The sequence below is a fragment of the Apteryx mantelli genome, chromosome 8 (genome assembly GCF_036417845.1).
Source record: "Apteryx mantelli isolate bAptMan1 chromosome 8, bAptMan1.hap1, whole genome shotgun sequence".
In the NCBI taxonomy this organism is placed as follows: domain Eukaryota; kingdom Metazoa; phylum Chordata; class Aves; order Apterygiformes; family Apterygidae; genus Apteryx; species Apteryx mantelli.
In genome coordinates, this window is record NC_089985.1 from 14,215,923 (window position 1) to 14,234,837 (window position 18,915).

Consider the following 18,915-nt stretch of genomic DNA (forward strand, 5'->3'; position numbering starts at 1 on the left):
TCAGTGATGATGAATAAAAGGCAACTTGATAAGAAAGTGTAGAGCAAGGGACTTGTTTAGTAATTGGGAGACTCTTAAGCCTCCCTGTTTAAGTTGGTGAAATTTTGAGTTGTGTGTGAATGTTAAAGAATTTTTGTTCCTTTCACTTGCATAGAGTGGTTTTCTCAAATAAAAACTTTATGTTTAAACATCCTAGTTTTAAATAAATAGAGTACTTAATCTCTCCTAGGACAGGAAGAGCGTAAGGTGGTTATTATTTCTAATTCAATTTCTAAACTACTTCTGAGTAGTTTAGGGTAGCTTGAAAGTGTGGGTATGAACTGCTGGAGGTACCTTGCTTTTGTTTCTGCACATCTTTTGACAACAAATAATCTATTAAGTAAATTTCACTTCTGCACCAATTGACAAGTTGTTATGTTGTATCTTACTGCTTTGCAAAAAAAAATATGTGTTTTTAATCACCAAATAGTTAACTTCAGCGATCTTGCCTGAGTTTCCTCTGAAGTCTAGATAATGGGAATAGTCAGGAAAGATGCTTTTGTAAGAAGATATTACAGTTCTAGGTTTTCAGTATCTCAGAGTTCACCATTGTATGTGTAATACACAAAGAAGCCTTGCTTCAAGCATTTTTTTAAAGTCCTATTTGATTCCTCCTCTCTTCTTTAACCTGTAAAGCCAAATTTGGTTTGTTAGGCTGTATGTTGTTAGCAAGAACTGATGAGTTTCTGCTGTAATTATTTAATACATAAGAAAGCATTTCAGTAGGAGAAAAACATCAAGGAATTTGTCACATAAAAGAAGAGTGTTTGGAGCGCTTTTCTAAAGGAACTTTGTTACACCACAGTTCAAAGGGGATTGGACCCTTGTACTTAGATGAATAATTTAATTTATTCCTAATTGCAGATGGCAAGTTTCTCATGTTGTCTAGTAGGATGTGTGATACAGCCTTTTCTGGAGGTTAATACCTTGCGAGGTCCTTCAGAATTGGTGTCGGATGTTCAAATGTGACAAAGTTTAAGCTTTGGAAAGAAAAAGATTGCCAGAAACATTTGTGTGTTTCACCAGTTTTCTTTAAATATGCAGTAAAGCTGAGGATGAATTTAAGGAAGAAAGCGTTCTTTTTAGAAGCTTCAGGAAATGCCATATCTCCTCCTTTGTGCCCCTCTTGTACTTCACATAAGCCAGTATTTTTCAGGAAGATTCATAGTCAATTGAATGCAATTTGATGCCTTGAGATGCACCAAAACCACTCATATATCAGTGTGAAATTTAGCCTGTAAAGAGAATAGCCTACATGCTTCTGATCTACTCATAGTTTGCTTCACAAAAGAGCCTAAAATTGCAGCTTGTCTTCCATGATAAAGTTTGCTGTTTGCTCATAAACACCGAAGATTAGATTCAACCTAATCCTCTCCAAAGAGAGGAGGCTCCTAAAGTGAGCTTTCTGATTGGTATCTTGGGTGGTCTACTGCCAGCGTGGGGACTTCTTCCCATGGATCTCCATTGCTTGTGGGATGTGAGAGTGAGTAGTAACCTGTGAGGTGTGAAGACTTCTTTGATTTGTTCTTTCCACAGTACTGAAAGGGAAAACTTAAGTCTTGAAGAATGAAGGTTTTTTTGTGCTCTTGTGCAAAACTGAACATCTCTTTGTCTGGTACATCATTCCTAACTAAACCTGTACTTCTGTTTGCTGAAATAAGTGATGGGCTTTTATAGGCAAAATGGATCACCTTTAAGGGCAGTAGCTATGAAGTTTTTAGGCTGTATAGTCTAGCCCAGAAACAAGCATGCAAACGTCTTGATTCTGCAGCTCCTTTGCTGTCTTGCTTTTCAGAAAGGGGGAGTGGTTTTGAGATAATTTTTACTTGACATTGATCAATGAAGTTAACTTGCTTTAAAGTGAGTTTGCAAGCTGAAAAGAAATTTAGGCTTCTCCACCCTTTTACACGTGTGTTATTGACAAGGTGGGTAGTTTTCCTAGTACCTGTGACTTCCCAATTCAGGTTCTGTCTGTTGCCAGATCACCAAATGTGATCTATATTGGCTGTGGCCCATGGTAACGTTTCTGTTGAATTAACTAGAGTACATCGTGTGCAACTTGGGGACTTCATGCTTTTATGCGAGACGTAGGAGGACAGACGATACTTGACCAAGCATAAAGTTAGTGTGGTGTGAACAGATGATTCTCAATTTAGCATCGAGTTTGTCATTACAGAGTTGAGTTGTCAACATCTTCTGAGCAAATTTGAACCAGCCAAGTGAGACAGTTTCTGTGGATGTTTCTTTTGGTTAGTGGTGTCAATTTAGGCAGCGCCTGCTCTCAGACACTTGTTACTGTCCTCACGTTGCTTCCTTAGTTGGGCTTACACAACTCGGCATGGCTGCACAGTGAAGCAGATCGGGGAACTGGTTTGGTTCTGAGACTTTTTTTTTTTTTGACCTGGATCGCTTCCTAATCAGGTTTACCATGTGCGTGCCTCCCTCCTTCCATCCAAGGAGAAGCTGTCACAGCTTGAGGGGGTGTTATGAGAAGGCGGGGGATGAATCAGCTTCTGGCACTGCTAAACTACGGCAAGGGCTTATACTGGATCTGTGCTTGACATGGTGAAGCCATGATGTTTTTGATCTGGCACTAATCCCCCAACTCCTGGACTCAGTATAGTCATACTGTGGCCTAGGCAGTTAATTCATGGTAGCTAACTGAAGTTGAACATACTTTTCAAAATAATATGTCTTCTTTTTTTCTCCTTTTCCTCATGGCTTAAGGTTGATACTAAACTTGGTAACTGAATACTTCAAAAGTTCTTGTTTTGCAACCTGTGGGAAACTTGCAGGGAACATCAGGTTGATTTCTTGTGATCTTCTGCAATACCTAAAAATCCATTAGTAAAGAGTGTTTTTCCTCTGTCCTTAGCAATGAGGCTCACAGTGGAATAGGTTTTCTTTACTACCAGAAAAGAAGATTGTTAGGGTGCAGTTTGAAGATACTGCCCCCCCCCCCCAAGGAAAAAAAAAGTTTAAAGAGTTTTTCCTCTGAGTTTTTCCATCTATTCAAATTACTGTGTGGCTCTTCTGTAAATTAGACTTTCCTGATCTTGCCTCCCAGCCCACCTGGTTTATGGTATCGCTCCACAAAGAGTTGTACTGGCACAACTGAAATTATGTGGGAATACAATTTTGCCACTGGAGAAAATGTTTGCATAGCTACATCCTTGGGAACTGAAGTGACAGGAAAAACTAAAACAGAACAGGCTTTGTGTCCAAAGGACTTTAAATCATGCTTAAATATCTGATGTAAAGCAGAGAAGAAAAGGATTGGTTCTCCAGGAATATTTAGCGTACTCTCGTCCTGCAGGAACCTGGAGGAGTTGACTCCTGTGAGCCTAAAGGGTCAGTGCCGCATGCAAATGTGTCTCGGTTATCGCTAGGATATTGGGAGTGGATTAATTGAAATGGGTTTCCTTGTACTGCCATATAATTGATTTTTAGGAGCAGAATTGCTTCTTAATCCTCAGGGTAGTACTCTGGAAGCTTAACTTTGTTTCCAGTGTTCTCGCAAATTCACTTTTCAAGCCTTGTTTGTACACATTCTTGCGATTTCACCTTTCAGCTGGCATCCCTAGCAGCAGTTATTTCAATGTGGCAGAGTCCTCTGCTGAGAACAGTGACCTGCAAGGTTCCTCCAACACCCTTAACTGCTGTTCTTCACTAGTACCGGCGGATTGCCGTCCTTCATTTTTTCCATGAGTCTTCTGCATGCTGAAGACAGCAAATTCTTCTGTGAGGAACAGAAATAACAGTGAATTTCTCTAAGATTTGCTTTCTTTGTTCCCTGAGGTGGTGGTTATTCAGCCCTCCCCCCCCTTCATAATCCTGTCCTTTTCCTGGGGCAGATGCAGCACCTGCCCTGTGCCTGGTCTGGGGCTGAGATCTCGGCTCCATTGCTACTGGGCAGAGTATCTGCCTTCTTCCCTGGTGGAGACGGTAAACTTCTGGGAACGTACTCGGTCACGCTGAATCAAATCACAAGTTATCTAGCTCAGTACCTGTCTCGAACAGCACTGACAGCAGAGCTGGTGGGAAGTGCGTCAGGAAGCACGCGTTTGTGATAATTCCCCCAAATCCTGTGGAGCCTCCAGTGATTTGTTTTAAAACTTAGTCTATTAATTGTTCCTGAAGTGGGAACTATTTCTTATCTTTGTCTGTCTTACCTTTCTCCATTTCTTTTGTAGTTTTAGTATCTCCCTTTTTAAGATAGGGAACAGTCATCAGAACTTAATTATCTTTGAGACTTCTGTCCCTGTGTGAAATGTTGGAAACTGAACAAAAGGTTCAGGTGTTAATAGGGAAGAACCAATGCATGGATAATGAAGTTGCATAAACCTTGTTTCATTAAGATTCAGGCAAAAAAAAAAAAAGTCATGAAGTAGCTGAAAAGGATTCCCCCCCCCCCCTTTGACAGGACAGAAAACAAAGAACCGAAAGCCTTTGCGAAGTCCCCAATCCCTTTATGTTTCAGAGTCAAAATTGGATCAGGCAACTGTCAGTTTGTGTAAGCAAGTTGTATGTCACTGGCTCAGTTGGCTTTTGCTCCAAAAATGTAGAGAATATCTTTTAGCTTGAGTAGAGATCTCTGTGGTGGATATTTGAGTTTTTGTTTGTAACTTTTACAGGTACTTCAGAGTGGTGTGTTTTTTTGTTTGATCTTTTTTTCTTTCTTTCTTTCCTTTTTTTTTGGTAATTTCTTTTACCAGGTGAGAAGGGCTTGCACTGATAAATGTTTATACCAGCTTTTCTTATAGGTCTGTGTATAATCCATAGTCCTGTTAAATGGATCTTGCCATGAATTGCCTCCACTTTAAGGTTATAGTTTAGGGAATATTGAACTTGGCTTCTTTTCTTTTTTGGAGGCAAGTCAGCAAAACTGATGTATGCTTTTCATCTCAAGACAACCAAGTTATTTTGGCTGTCCCTTTCTATATATAAGTTCTGTACATTTGGAAAAAAATGTAGTGTGAAACATTTTGTTCCCCAACTTGAATGTGTAGATAATCCTTGTTTCTTGAGCATTTTACAGTCTGGGAAAGAGATAGAAGCTTATTACTGCTTCTTGATGTTCATGGCTCTGATCACATTCTGCAGGGAAACCCACCTTTAGAAATAAGAGTTAAAACATTAGAAAAAGAATTGAGTTAACAAACTTTAGGAAATCGACCACCTGTTTGTTATAAGCATTCTGACTCTGTGACAAAGTGTGGATGAAGTGTTGATATTTGCACTGCTTATTAGCTTCTACTCATTTTCATACATATGCATGTTTCAGGGGACTTGGCCACAAGTACAAGGTTTTCTTACTTGTGCATGTATGAATTTGCCACTTTTGTTTTCCTTCCGACTGCTGGACTTTGCATTGCTTGGGGCTGGAATGGTATCTTGCTCTATGTTTTATTATTGAAAAACAGAATAGAAGTTAGTGTGAAATTCAGACCATGGACTCCTGTTGTGCTTTTTGTACATGTGAAACTGTACGTACTTTTGTATGCAATAATTTTGAGCAGTGCTTCTGCATGTGTATGTATGTAGATGTACGCTTGGAATTCGACTGTGGTAATAGAGGCTTTGGTTTGTTAAATGATACTCAGAGTTGTCCTTTTCTTACACGTATCATGACTCTGTTTTACAACATCAGCATTCTTTTAAGCCATGTTGCTTTTCCTGGGGAAGGGGAAAAAAAGTGAAGTTGAGCTGAACGTACGCCATGTCGTTGACTGCATATTTCTATAAATTCCTTTTTGTCCGAGAGGTGTTACAGTATGTTCCTTATACCTGAAATATTACAAGAACTAATAAAATCTAGAGAGCCTGTATGCATGTTCACCACTGAAGTCCTTGGCACACAGATGATATGATAATTTGTTTTTAATGTCTGCATTGTTGTCCTCCTTATGCATCCTTAAAGGCTCAAGATCACACAGGCACCCTTGTTAAACCACTTGAGGGTATGGAGACAGTGGGAAAGCAACTCTTCATTGATTGGAAGGGTTGGTCTTGTAGCAGAAACAAGCATTTTGCATAGTTAAAAGCCAGCATTGCAAATAAGATCAGCCCATACGCATAGTTTCTGTGTGCAGTTAACTAGACATAAATGCCGTTTTGGAAGGAGCGTGCTCACTAACTCCTTGTGAGGGCCACAGACGCCGAACCTGGAGTGCTGTGGGAGTTCACTGAGGAACCATGCTCTAGAAACTCCAAGCCAGAGACTATAACTACTGGAGTGAAGTAAACGATAGTAAAGGGAAGGGTAGAGATGCAACAGTTCCTTTAGAAGTGCTGGCTGGCTTCTCTTTGCAGAGCTGCAAGTACTTAAGGATAATTTGGCTGTGAATCACTCTGCTTGTTCATGGAGTCACCTGGCCCTCACTGAAGGTGAGGTGCCCTGAGATGTTTGCCTGACTGCCAGAGCCGGCTGCATCCTGTGGCCTTGCTGCTCCTTGTTGAGGGAAACCTTGTCCGTTGTTACCTGACTTTGAGCTATTTTGCTGCGTGATTAGAGACAAGGCAATCCATGTTGTGGATGGACGTTCACTCACTGAGTTGGGCTGTCATTGCTAATTCATATCTAGGAAGTTTATTGCAGGCTTAAGGCCGAAGGAAGTTTGCAGTGATTGGTTACTCTTGACCCCTGGTTGAAAACTAGACTCTCTGCTTTAGTGGTGAGACCTTGTCGCTTAATGTTTTGCTGTTTTGTTCAGTTTAAGCCTTTTGATTGAGACCAGGCAGCTAATCTCAGGAATGTTGTGTGAGCAGCAGATCCTTCTAACAAGCGTGCTCCCCTTTGGGACATGCGTCTCTCGGTTAAAGATTTCAGTCAAGGGTTGTGTGTCTTGAGCTCTGTTTATCCTCATCAGCCTTTTGACTTGGTCACTTAGGTCAGAAGAGCAAAACTAGCAGTTTACCTGGGACACCTCAACCTGTGCTTATTGAATTTAGTGATGATTTGCCCTCTGTATGGAATAGAGACTTCTGCAGGTGATACTGATGGCTTTTGCTATGCCCCTTCCAAATGACAATAGGTATTTAAGATAGTTGTATGCTTGGATTGTTGTTCCATTTCCACTATTTTCAGTGTAAGGATTTGAGTGGTACTAGTGGTGTGTTGCCAACAGCATGGCAAGCCGAGGAAGAAGCCAAGCCATGTGCATTCTGTGCATGCCGCAGCCACAAATACTGCTGTCTGGGAAATATGATTGAACTTGTGCTGACTGTATACCTTTGATACCTTTGTGGATCTGTGAGACAAATTAACTGTGAGTATCTGGTTCATGTATACTGCTGCCTGTATTGGACCTCATACTTCTCTTAGTAACAGAAACAACTGTTTCAGTTTTACATTCTGTGTAATGAAAATATTGTGCTCCTAAGGCTTTCTCTTTTGAAACTGAATCTATTCTGTAACTGAACATTTCATCAGATGACAGCTAATGTGAGTGATGGTGGTTTTTTTTTAAAAGCTAAAAGGCAATGGGACTTGGGCTCTGCCAAGTGGGACTGCTTGACTTCCAGACTAAAAGCAGCATAGTCTCTCTGGCCTCCTCTTCCAGGAAAACATAGACAAGGAGGGATTGTATGACCACAAATGTAAAGAGATGGACAGTTTCAGGACCAAACTGCTGAATAATTTGAAAATCGGCGCTTACCTAAAAATCTTTTTTTCAAAATTTAATTGGAAATCTAGACTACGAGGAGGCATATCTTTCCTGGTAAGATAAGTTGTAAAGTAAGCAGTTCATCATAAGTTTATGAGCTCTCTTGACGCTCATCTATAATTCAGGGCAGCAGCTTTGTGGATTGGGAAGAGGAGATAGTTGCAACCGTGAAGTCACTTCTATATCACACGTTTGGAAACACGCGCTGTACTGCGCAGCATGGCGAGTGTGCGAAGAGGAGGCGTCAGCCTCCTTAGTTTCCTGAGTACATGTGAAACAAGTGCAGTACGTATTCTGTGAGTGTTTCTGGAGGTAACGTAGGGAATATTCAGTGGGGTTGGTGCTCAAAAGATAGCTTGTAGTCTCAAAGGCAAATGTGAATTGGGAGGGATAAAAATACCTTTGGGCATTTTTGCAACTTGTTCACCTAATAATCTTATGGGCTTTTAGGTAGCTCAGACATGGCTAATCTTGTAAATATATGACTTAGACGGTGTTAGTTCTTTCTTTTGCTGAACCTCCCTCCTGATTTTCTTTTCCCTGGACTGATGGAGACTTAATCAACAGCTGACATGAAGACGGCAGAGGGGAAAGCAGTTTTGCAATAATGTCTTAAAAGCATGTGAGAGGAAAAAGAAAGTCTGTTTATTGCTAATTGAGAACAATTATTTTACTGCATTTGTGGAAAATTTCCACCTTTTGTGGTCCCTGGATTGTCATTCTAGTTTTTGGCTTCTGTACTGTTGTCTGACTGTCTATGTATGTTCTAGCAGTTCAGTACATGCATAATAGCATCTCTTGCCAGCAATCTTAGGGAAAAAAAAAATGGAGTGGAAAGGCTCTTCGGGTAGACTTATGTATGTGGGTACTTCTGCTGCTCTACAACAGCATGGGCAAGAGAAAGAAATACATCTTTTTTGTGGCAGAAGGTGGTGGCCTGCATGTTAGTCCTTACTGTCTTATCATATTGCCACACTCCTCAGTCCTTACTTCAGCCTGACCGTAGAAAATTCCGTGATGTGTAAGAGCGATACTGTTAACTATGATTTTCATGCAGAGCTATATGACCCATGGCTGATCAAGCAAGGGTTTGTGGGTGGGTGTAAGACACAAGCTGTTGTGAAGGTATGGGATTGAGACTCCAACGTTTGGGTGGTAAGGGGTGGGCTTCATGTGCTTATGGTGGTGGTAAGGAGGTGTGCCATGCTTGTGGAATGTAGAGGGAATTGGCTGGACCTGTTCTTCAGTCGCTAAGTAGGAAAGCCAATAAATAGGCAAGGACAGTCAGTTGGGTGTGTCTGAAGGGTCTGACTTAATTTTACTTGCTATCAGGCAAGTCTCTAGATCTTTTTTGTTTTTAGTGTACTCCTTCCTTCCTGTCCTGTGGTAGGAGTTGAACTGCATATATCTTCCTGTTATTTAGAGGCTTGTTAATTCTGTCTCTTTCCCCATTCTTCCTTTCAGACCAATGCACAGAGATTTTGGGCAGTTATGGGCATATAGGATGTCTCCCATTAATAGTAGGGATGTTGGGAGCCTATAGAGGATTCCTGTTATTGGATGTGCGTGTGTAGCAGTAGCTACTGTCTCACAAGCAGACTGTTTGGGAACAGTATTTGTTGGGTAGGCAGTATGAGAAGGATGCCTTTACCTGACATGGGAAGAAGCTGAGAGGAAGGGGAAGTATTGCTCAAGGAGAGAGGAGGTGTTTTGGGGTGCAAGAAGCAATGGAGAAGGTGTCTTACCTCCCTCAAACTCCGGTTTGTAGGAAGCCAGTCTTGATTGGCTTTGCTTATGGAACAACATAAGAGGAGTGCTGTTACCTGCTAAAGTATCAGTTTGAAGAGCGGTTTGTTGAACTTTAAATTTCCTTGTTGTATGTGTGGAGCAGTGAGTAACTTGAGTATTTTTCTGTGCAGGATAGCTTTTTAATTTTAGTTAGAAGTGTTTAAAGTCTATGAATGAATGTATGTAGGTTATTCCTCTCTGTTCTTCTCTCACATTCTATTTTGTGTGGTTTGCAGTGGACTCTGCATTTCATGTAGAGAGGAAAAGACCTGTTTCCTGGTAATTTGAGTAAGGAGAAATGGGTCTCTGTTGGTTGCATAGCTACTGGTGAAATGCTGAGCATGCCTGTGGGGCTTGTCTAAAACACAGATGAGATGTATGAATATATGCACACGTGTACACACAAAGGCTGTTAAAAATGATGTGAACTATAAAGACTTGCAATGGTTATCTCAAACCTATGGATTTAAGGTTGTATTTTCAAGTAGAAATTTGACATTCCTTTAGTCTTCACTTTTGAATTTTCAATCGTAGTGTTCACAAATGTAACTTTTTTTGCATTTGGCCTCAACCTGAAGTAAATGGTAGCGAGTTGTAATGTGTGTGTGTGTGGGGGGGGGAAGAACTCGTCCTTTCTTCAAGTCATGGAGCCTTGAAATTAAAGGCGAGCAGTCTCTCCATCTTCAGATATACTGATGCGCTTCAAGGTATCTTAAAGCAGATGAAGCCTCCATTTCCTCCTTTGCTGTGCTCGGTGTATGCACCCTTGTAGGACATACGTGCTTTTTCTACTATGAGAGCAAGGATTTCTTATTCTGGTTATTGATCAGTAAATGCTTTAATGTCTGTAATACCTATTCTGGAATTGCCAAAAACTTCTGTTTCCTTTTGTGTTTTCTAGTAGAGTTAGTCAAAGCAATATTGAAGTCATGGTTCCTGTTTAGCATGTTACACAAAGCTGGTGCTTTTGGATGGAGATCTAGGTTCTGATAACTTGGGTGTTTTAACCATTTCTGAAAACATTTTTTTTTTTCTTTCTCCAAACCAAATGTCAAATCTGAATTCCTTAGATGAGCTCATTATTAAGTTTAAAGCCTGAAGGGAAGTGATGTTTAAGAACCGACTTGCAGAGTTGGGAAGAAAGTTCTGGAGTTACTTGGAGCTGTGATTATGTATGTGAAGATAGTTGGTGTTCAGTCAGAAAGGTCTGGATGTCTACTCTTCACACAGAATGCAAAAAAAAAAAAAGTGTAGTATTTCTGTGCTTTGTTAGCCCGAGTTACACTGTGTATAGTTACGTAACCCAAGATGCGCATGCTTTGTACTGTTTGTATATTCACACTGCAGCCTCATCACTCATCGCTTCAACCATGTCCATGCTGAAACTTTTTTTTTTTAAAATGTCTTCACAACTTGGTGCTTTGACACTTTTTTGAAAGACAAAAGAAGAGTTTGGGAACCAGTTCTTAAAATTTCCACTTTTGGGATTGTACCCCTGGGATTTCTTGATTTGTGATCCCTCTCTTAAACCAGTGCGACCTTGTTGAACTGACACAAGAACAAGTCAGGTGTTGGTCGCTAGTGAGGGCTACAGTTCATGCTGCTTCATTGGCTCAGTGCTCACTACTCTGCTCTTGTGTCTGTCACTTAGCAAATAATTTGGTCTGTTAACTCCATGGAGACCTATGGATAACCTGGGCTGCAGGCAGCATCCTGAAAAAAATCCGTGCCTGGAGCTGGAGTATTGTTCCATGGGGAACTGGAAGGGTTGCAGTGAGCCTTGGGCTAAGAAGGAAGAAAGGTTAAGAGATGGGAGGGAATACCGCTCTCGTGTCTCTCCCCTCTCCACCCCTAAGTTAAGAGGGTACTCTTTAACCCGCATCATGCAGCTTTCCAGTAGCAGAGGCCCTCGGGGTGTCTCCACTCCCCTGGGCTGAGGAAGAGCGTAACAGTATCCCTGGTGCTGGCTGACCTTTTAACAACCATTCTAGAAAGATTAAAGCTAACGGCTAAAGTTGTTATCTTTATTTACTAAAGGCTAACACCACTAAACAGCCATTTAGCAGTGGAGCATCATGCTAATGTGTTCATTTAAAAAGATTTCCTGAGTTATGCCCTGGGGGCTATGGGTTTTGCACTCCAAATACCAATGAACTGGGAAATCTAAAGGGAAGTCGTCTTAAATTTACTGGCATGTCTTGGAAAGATTCATTTTTGCATCTGAGTGTAAGAGAAATCTAATGGTGAAGGACTGTGCAAGATCAGCATCCCAGGGGAGGAGCTGGAGTTGGCCCTCTTTTTGCCTCAGATAAGATTTAAAATTATTTGGGTTCCAGCGTATTTACTGGATGATAAAAGCCAAGTCCAGTCAAGACTCTGAGCTTCCGGTTCCTCATCTGTAAAAAGGAGTGTTTAAGCTTGGAGCTTAGTAATACCAAACTATCGTATAGTACTTCTTGGTGCATTTCTGGTGATTTTTTTCCAAAGGAGTTACTTTGGGTAAAGAACTACTTTTCTTCCTGTAATTTGAAGTGGTTATACTGCTTGAAAATAAAAACTTTATTGACCTGTGTTTGGCTTACCATAGAGTTTTGTTGAGGGTATTCTGGGATAATACAGGGATTTAAGGCACAGAAGACCAGGAAGCAGTGGAAAAGACAGAGAAAGAAAGAATGAGATTATTCATAGTCTAAGTAAATGGGCGTAGATTGGAGCTGAACTGGAGGGAGAAGGATAAGCATGTTACTGGTGAGGGGAAGCAGCTAAATTTTGTTATGAAAGAAAGGGAAGCAAGTAAGGAAAACAGTGTGATCGAAGTGAAATAATGTGATCAGAGGGAGGAGGAAGATCATCATATTGCCAGCCTGTATACTGAGAAAGCAAAGCAATAGAGCTCCATTTCTGAAAGTGAGTTTATGGCTTTCAGATTGCACTAATGCATGTTCCTTGTATCTTCGGCTAGCAAATAGTAGCCTAGAGTTTGTATTTCCTCACTTACAATCCTGAATTTAGTGGGGGCATTGGAAATACTGCTTGTGGCAAGAAATGAATTTGATATGGTGTCATTAATGGGTATACATGTGACATTATTTGATTTTTAGCAGTTCATATTTTAAAGTTTTTTTTTTTTTTTGTCAGATTATGTCTACTTCGAAAATTCTTCAAGTAACCCATATTTGATACGAAGAATAGAAGAACTCAATAAGGTAAACTACTATTTTTTCACCTCAAGTCTTTGGAGGCAATTGAATGTATGATCTGTTTGATTTGATTAAAATCAAAATGGTTCTTTAGCAGTTGTCTGGTAATTAGCAGCTTAAAAATACTTTTGTTGTGATAATGTTCTGGAACACTTTGAGAATTGCTAGATTGTTCTCACTTGGCATGAAAGGACAGTGTGTCAACTACAGGTCATTTGCAAGGTGATTATGGCCACCTGTAGGGCAAGATGTTTCTGCAGTTCTTCGATTTTGTGCCATGGTCATGTGATATGAAGATAAATATCAGTTTGACAAGAGGATGAAGTGCTTTGTAATTCGAACTTTCTTGGGGGAGACTCTCACTCAACAGAAAGATTTGGAACTATTATCTGCTTCTTCAGATTTTGTCTTTCCTAGTTGTCCTTTGGGCCAGTGTATTTTGGCTGCCAAATTTCCTTTTCATTGGCTCTGAAAAGGAAGCATGATATGTTACATGTGGGAATCCAGCTGAAGTCCTTGATGCAGAAATTTTATCTAAATGTGGAGGGAAGACTATTTTGAAGCCATTAACTGTGCCCTAAACATGCTATTTTCTGAAGTTGTATAGCAGCTTGTCTATTGCAGCCCCTAAAGAAGGAATGTAACACTGCTGTTTTGCATTTGAATTTAAATCAAGTGGCTAAAGGAGGGCTTTTTCCTTTGGCCAGCAGTCCTGGAAAAACACGATAAATTGATAGGTTTTTTATATTATTATTATTGATAAATTTTACTCTTCTGAATGATGACAGATAAACAATATGAAGACTACGGCACTCTTGTAACCCCCTCCTCTTAGTGCAGGTTTTCTGCAGAAATACTCTGTGCCTCTTCCATTGCGGAAATAGTAATGATCTCCTAAAATGGTTAGCTAGTGGCGAACTTGTCTACCTTGTCTCAGCATTAGAAGTTCAGAACTTGTCCTATGTATTAGGAAGCTGAGGATAAATGTGTATATTTTTTTCCCAGTGAAGGAGAACTGCCTTTCTTTTATTCCTTTGGATATCCTGTGCCTGAAGAGGGTTAAGGGGATCCATATCCAGGTGATATTAATAGCTGTAATTCATCAGTTAAAGGGTGCAGACTTGCTGGTTGCCTTCTAGGAAAGTTTCTTCTGCTCCTCCCCACCCAAGTTTGTAAAAAGAATGGTGCTTTCAGCCTGGGTGTCTCATCTTGCCTTTCCAGACTTCAGAGGTACATAGTGTAGATGTCTGTAGCCAAGCTAGTCATCCTAAACTCACTCTATCATCGATGGAGGAAGATAGGCTTGCTTGGGCTGTGATTTCTCTGACCATACTGTTTGAAATGGGTATTTCTGGTTGAGATAAATCATATCTTGAGTTGCTTTTTTTTTTTTCCCCCTCTTCTTTCATTGAGTGTAAATGGAGTCTAGACGATTAACTGAAATGGATAATTCTGCATTGTAGCTGTCTGCATTTAACAAGCTGACTTTTATATTTTGAGGAACCATAATACAAAGGTAAAAGTTCTGCATGATTTATCTGAGAAGGTTAGAAGACTTTTGTTAGAAATTCTACAGGCGCTGCACCAAAAACTGGTAGGCTACCAGTAAAAATATTTGTGTGTGTATATATTTATTATTTGTGTTAGGAAAACTCTCATTAAAATATGACATTAAGTTTTTCCTCCATATTTTATCAGCTAGAGTATATATCAGTGCTTTTTTTTATTTTTTCCTCTTCTCTCTCCTTGTGGACAGATTGCTGGTCCATCAATTTTTTGGAGGCTTCCTGGAAGGGCATTTATGTATCAGTGTTCTAGTTTATTAAACTGTGTGTCTTCATTCTGGTTTTCGAAGACTCTTCAATGGCAGGGTCCACTTTAAGTTACATTTCCATTATTTATTTTAGGGACAATTCACTGGCTGGGTCTGTTAAAAGCCAGTAGATGTACTTCCTCTAGGAATGGCATAAAGCCAGGTACAATTTGTCAGGTACTGTCTTACAAGAAACTCATCACCTATCTCATCTTAAGAGTTTTAAGGGGAAAAAAATACCCAAAATTCAGACCTCTTTGTACGTTGTCACTGGTGTAGAGTTGATTGCCTGCTGTAGCTTCATTATTTCTTCTTTTAGAATGATTCTCAAGTTGCTTATTGTTTATCTGGAAGAATATTGTCAGTGCTGTCAGAAAAGGGAAATGTTATCTATTTCTTTTGTAGAGATAGTAGTGACTAGGTTCTTTCTTGCTTTTTCTATTGTCCTTCTGAGTTTGGCAAACAAAGCTGAACCTAAGCCTGTATTTTGTTGTTATATTTCATGGTTATTTTTACTGGGATTTTAAAGATGCTTTTTGCATTCTGGTAAATGCAGGCATCCCCTGAAAAGTAGCAAAGTGGCCTGTTGATATGTTGTAACTGCAGGTAAGTGTTTTTTCTCACCCCTTGAAATATCTGTAACTGCTTAAAGTGATTATCCTGCAGAAAGAATTAGGAGCAAAGGACCAAGCTCAGTTTCCCTACCCTCGAAACCCTAGAGTGGATCACATTGGAGTTGGCATGTTAGCAAACGTCTGTGCAGTTGGAAGATGCTAGAAGATGATCCTGTATAGCCCGTGTGGCAAAATTGCTCATTATTTATGAAGCTTTCTAGTTCAGTATATACAGTTTAGGTTTTGATTTGTGCTCAATTCAATTTTTCTTTTTCCTGTTTCAGACTGCCAATGGAAATGTGGAAGCAAAGGTGGTTTGTTTCTACAGAAGAAGAGACATATCAAGTACACTTATTGTATTGGCAGACAAACATGCAAGTAAGCTTGTTTGTGTTCAAGTCACTTCTACACAAAATTTCCAAACTTGGGTAGAAATTTGATACTGCAATTGCAAGTACCAATATTATAAACTTAAAATGTCCTTTCCCTGTATCCATCTCCAATGAATTGCATTATTTGTTTGGCTGACCTTCCCCCCCCCCCCCCCCAATAAAAGCTATGTGAAAATGTGAAAAGTTAGATGGTTTGTGGTTTAGTTATCATGGTGGAGGGAACAGAAGTTTTCATTTAGGGCTGAATAAAGGTGTCGTCTTTTTTTTTCTTTTTAAAAAGTGAATTTTGTAGTTTTTGGGAGGAGCGTAAATAGCTTATTAGAAGTAATGTAAGAAAGGGGGGAATGCTCTTTTTGATTGGTAGAGAAAAATAAAAACCGTAAACTTTCCTTCCAAGTAAATCAAATAGCCTGAACATAGGAAGCCAACTTTAAACATCCAGTTCGGTTAACAGGAATTTTCTTTGAAAAACATTACTAATATTGAAATTTAAAGAGACATAGTTTTCCTCTGAACATGTTCAGTAAATAGATTTTAAAAACTAGTAAACTTTAGGACATCTTGGGGGTGTGTGTGTGTGTGTGTGTGTTCAGCTCGTTCTGTTAGAAGAAGAAGAATCTCTAGGCTTCAAACCAAATGGAGGTTTGAAAACCCTGACTGTCTTGAGTACTATTGTTACTTTATGTTTAAAAAAAGAGGAAAAAAGAAGGTCTTGAAACTGATCATAAAATTCAAAAGATTGTGCAATCTTACTTGGAGACTAAAGCCTACTCCTTCGCATGTATTCATTGTGTAACTAATTTCTCAGTTTTATTATTTTATAGAATGCTCTGTTACCTTTTGCTGTCACACTCCTCTGTCAAGCATATTGGAGACGTGTGAGATACCTAGTTGAGTGGAGATGGCTGTTTATTTTAAAACAAATGTGTTACAGTTCTCTTCAATTAGAGAACAGATTAAAAATACTAGAAAGGGTGTGCAAAAAAGTAGAAGTGTGCAAGTATAGATTAGATATTTGCCTGTGTAAATCTGTAAGGCAAGAATTTACAGAAACACTGAGGTAGTTCAAAAAAAGCACGTGAAACAGCTGAGAAGCTGCTGTAGATACGTGCATTCTAAATTCAATTAAAATGGTGTGAGCCTGGTGCATTAATTACCTCTCTAGAGGAATATCCATCTCCAGGAGGATAATTAGTGCAACTTTAACGTGATGTTGGGCACTTTATCTGGGATGCTTCCAGCCTGTTTGACTCTATTCTAATTGCTAGTGAGGATTAGATTGAGCTTCATTACACCTTCCTCTGCCAGCTTAGTGTCCCTCTCATCCCATCCTTGCGAGGTCATAGACATAGCACTAACAACAGTTACCAAAGCAGGTATGTTACAAAGGGAAAAAAATAAGCAGGTAGAGTTACTAAACTGACTTTGCTTGTTAATAATGAAGCATGGGAGACTTAAGAGTTTAGGTTGCTAAAATTTGGCAAAAAGCATGGATAGATAGTCATATCTATCCTTGTAATTAAAGGCTTTCCTGTAGGCACACAGATAAATGAAAGAGAAGCAATCAGATCTGCGTATATCAACATTTCAGTTTAGGTAAAAAAGCATCATTGTCTTTTAATATACTTCTCAGTATATGCATGCATAGGCTGTGATGCATATGTAATACCAATCTGCATAGTTGTGCTGCACAGAGATTAAATCAGATAGCTAGTTTTAACAATGAATGTAATGTCTTGCTGTGTTTTCAGCACTGTAATGCCACTGGGAAAAAATGCAGCAAAACTAGCTCCTTATTGATAATTTTGAATATTTTCTCTTGTAGTTTTTATGTCCAAGTCTCTCTATTGCATTAGTAAAAACTGTTCATTGGAAAGCAGTCATGTGGCACTGAGATGAGATTTGACTGTGCTGCAGGACTGTGGTAGCAGGTAAAGCTTTTTTGATATCTTGGTGCAGTAGTACTCATTTTATCCAAGAATACTGAAGCTTAATAGAAGCTTGACCATAAACAACGTGACTATTGATTACTTCATCTGTGTCTCACTTCAGTAGATTTATTAAATGAAGCAGGTAGGAATGACTCAAAGAAATGCAATGTTCAAGGCTGAAAAAATCTCTCTTTGAACCCAAGTAAATGTTCTCTGAACCTGAAAGGACTGATCTTTTTTTTTGTGATAGGATTTTTTTTTTTTCCTCCATGCAAACAAATAATTGTTCATTTTCATATCTGTTTGAAAGACAGGAAGATTCCTCTGTAGAACAATCCTATTAATAAAGCCACCAGAAAAAACTAGGGCTCTCTTTTAGTGTAAATTTCACTAGTAACTAATTTTTTTTTCCTTTATGTTTCCTTTTGGTGCAGAATAAAATTGCCACTAAATGACTTCCATTTGTTTAGATGGATGTGTGGTTGTGTGGCTTCTGTTCTCAAGGAGCGAGAAGAGAGCAAAAGTATGCTCATGGGTAGCAGTTAGTTCTTTACTTTGGAAAAAATCTACATCCTGCATGATATCCACAAAATTTAATTTCATCATATTAAGATTCTAGTAAAGATGCTCAACACTGTCACTGACTTTGAGTTCATTTCCATAAAGTCTCCTGTTGCCTCATTTCAATGCATTTGCAGTAGATGTACATATCTGCATCGCTGATCTTTTAACTGCCTTTGTTCAGCTGATTAATGGAGCTTTCTGACTGCAGACATTTCTGGATTCACACAGTCTTATGTCTAAGATGCCTTTATTTTAGACCTACTGTTGGGATCAGTGCAGTGAGATAAACAAATATTGGGCAAATACAGAAGAACATGAACATTATATATATATAAAATATATATATAAAAATAAAATCTATTTTACAATAAATGTTTCTCTCAAGGGAAGTGAAGAGATGTGATTATGAAATTTAATAAAAATAATAATTAAAAAAAGTTTTACTCTTTATATTGATATAACCCATCAGACATTAGAAACAGGAAAAACTTAGATATGGTGTGTTTTCTCATAACTCTTTATAAAGAAGAAAAATGAGCTGGAAGCTACCTATTCTGTAGTTGGAGACTGTAAATTAGTACCTGATGTATGCAACCTGATTCCTGGATTCGATCTGTGATCTTACTATTTTTATCACATGATATAAAGCTTGTCTGGGCCGTCTTATAAATCTTACGGCTGTATAATAGCTTCCATACACTGCTTGCACTTCTTATTCATAAGCCTATTGAATCACCTTGCAAATTATTCTAGGGAGTTTCTCCACCTGTTTCTGAAATGAACCTGCTTCACCAGGAGAAAACTCCTATTTAATGTGCTTACTCAAAGACTTTGTAATAGGTTAAGATAGAATATTCTATGCAAATGAAAGTGCAGGTAGAACTTGATGAAAGAGAAGAGCATTTTG

The 18,915-nt window shown here is 39.2% G+C and overlaps 1 protein-coding gene across 3 annotated transcripts in view; it reads left to right on the forward strand.

Annotated features, from left to right (window-relative positions):
* Positions 1–18,915, forward strand: part of MTA1 (metastasis associated 1) — a 94,881-nt gene that overhangs the window by 7,095 nt on the left and 68,871 nt on the right. For all 3 annotated transcript variants that reach the window (XM_067300727.1, XM_067300728.1, XM_067300729.1), the window contains exons 2-3: positions 12,633–12,700; positions 15,406–15,499. In XM_067300727.1, coding sequence (XP_067156828.1) covers positions 12,633–12,700; positions 15,406–15,499 — 162 coding nt within the window. The remainder of the gene's footprint in view (positions 1–12,632; positions 12,701–15,405; positions 15,500–18,915) is intronic.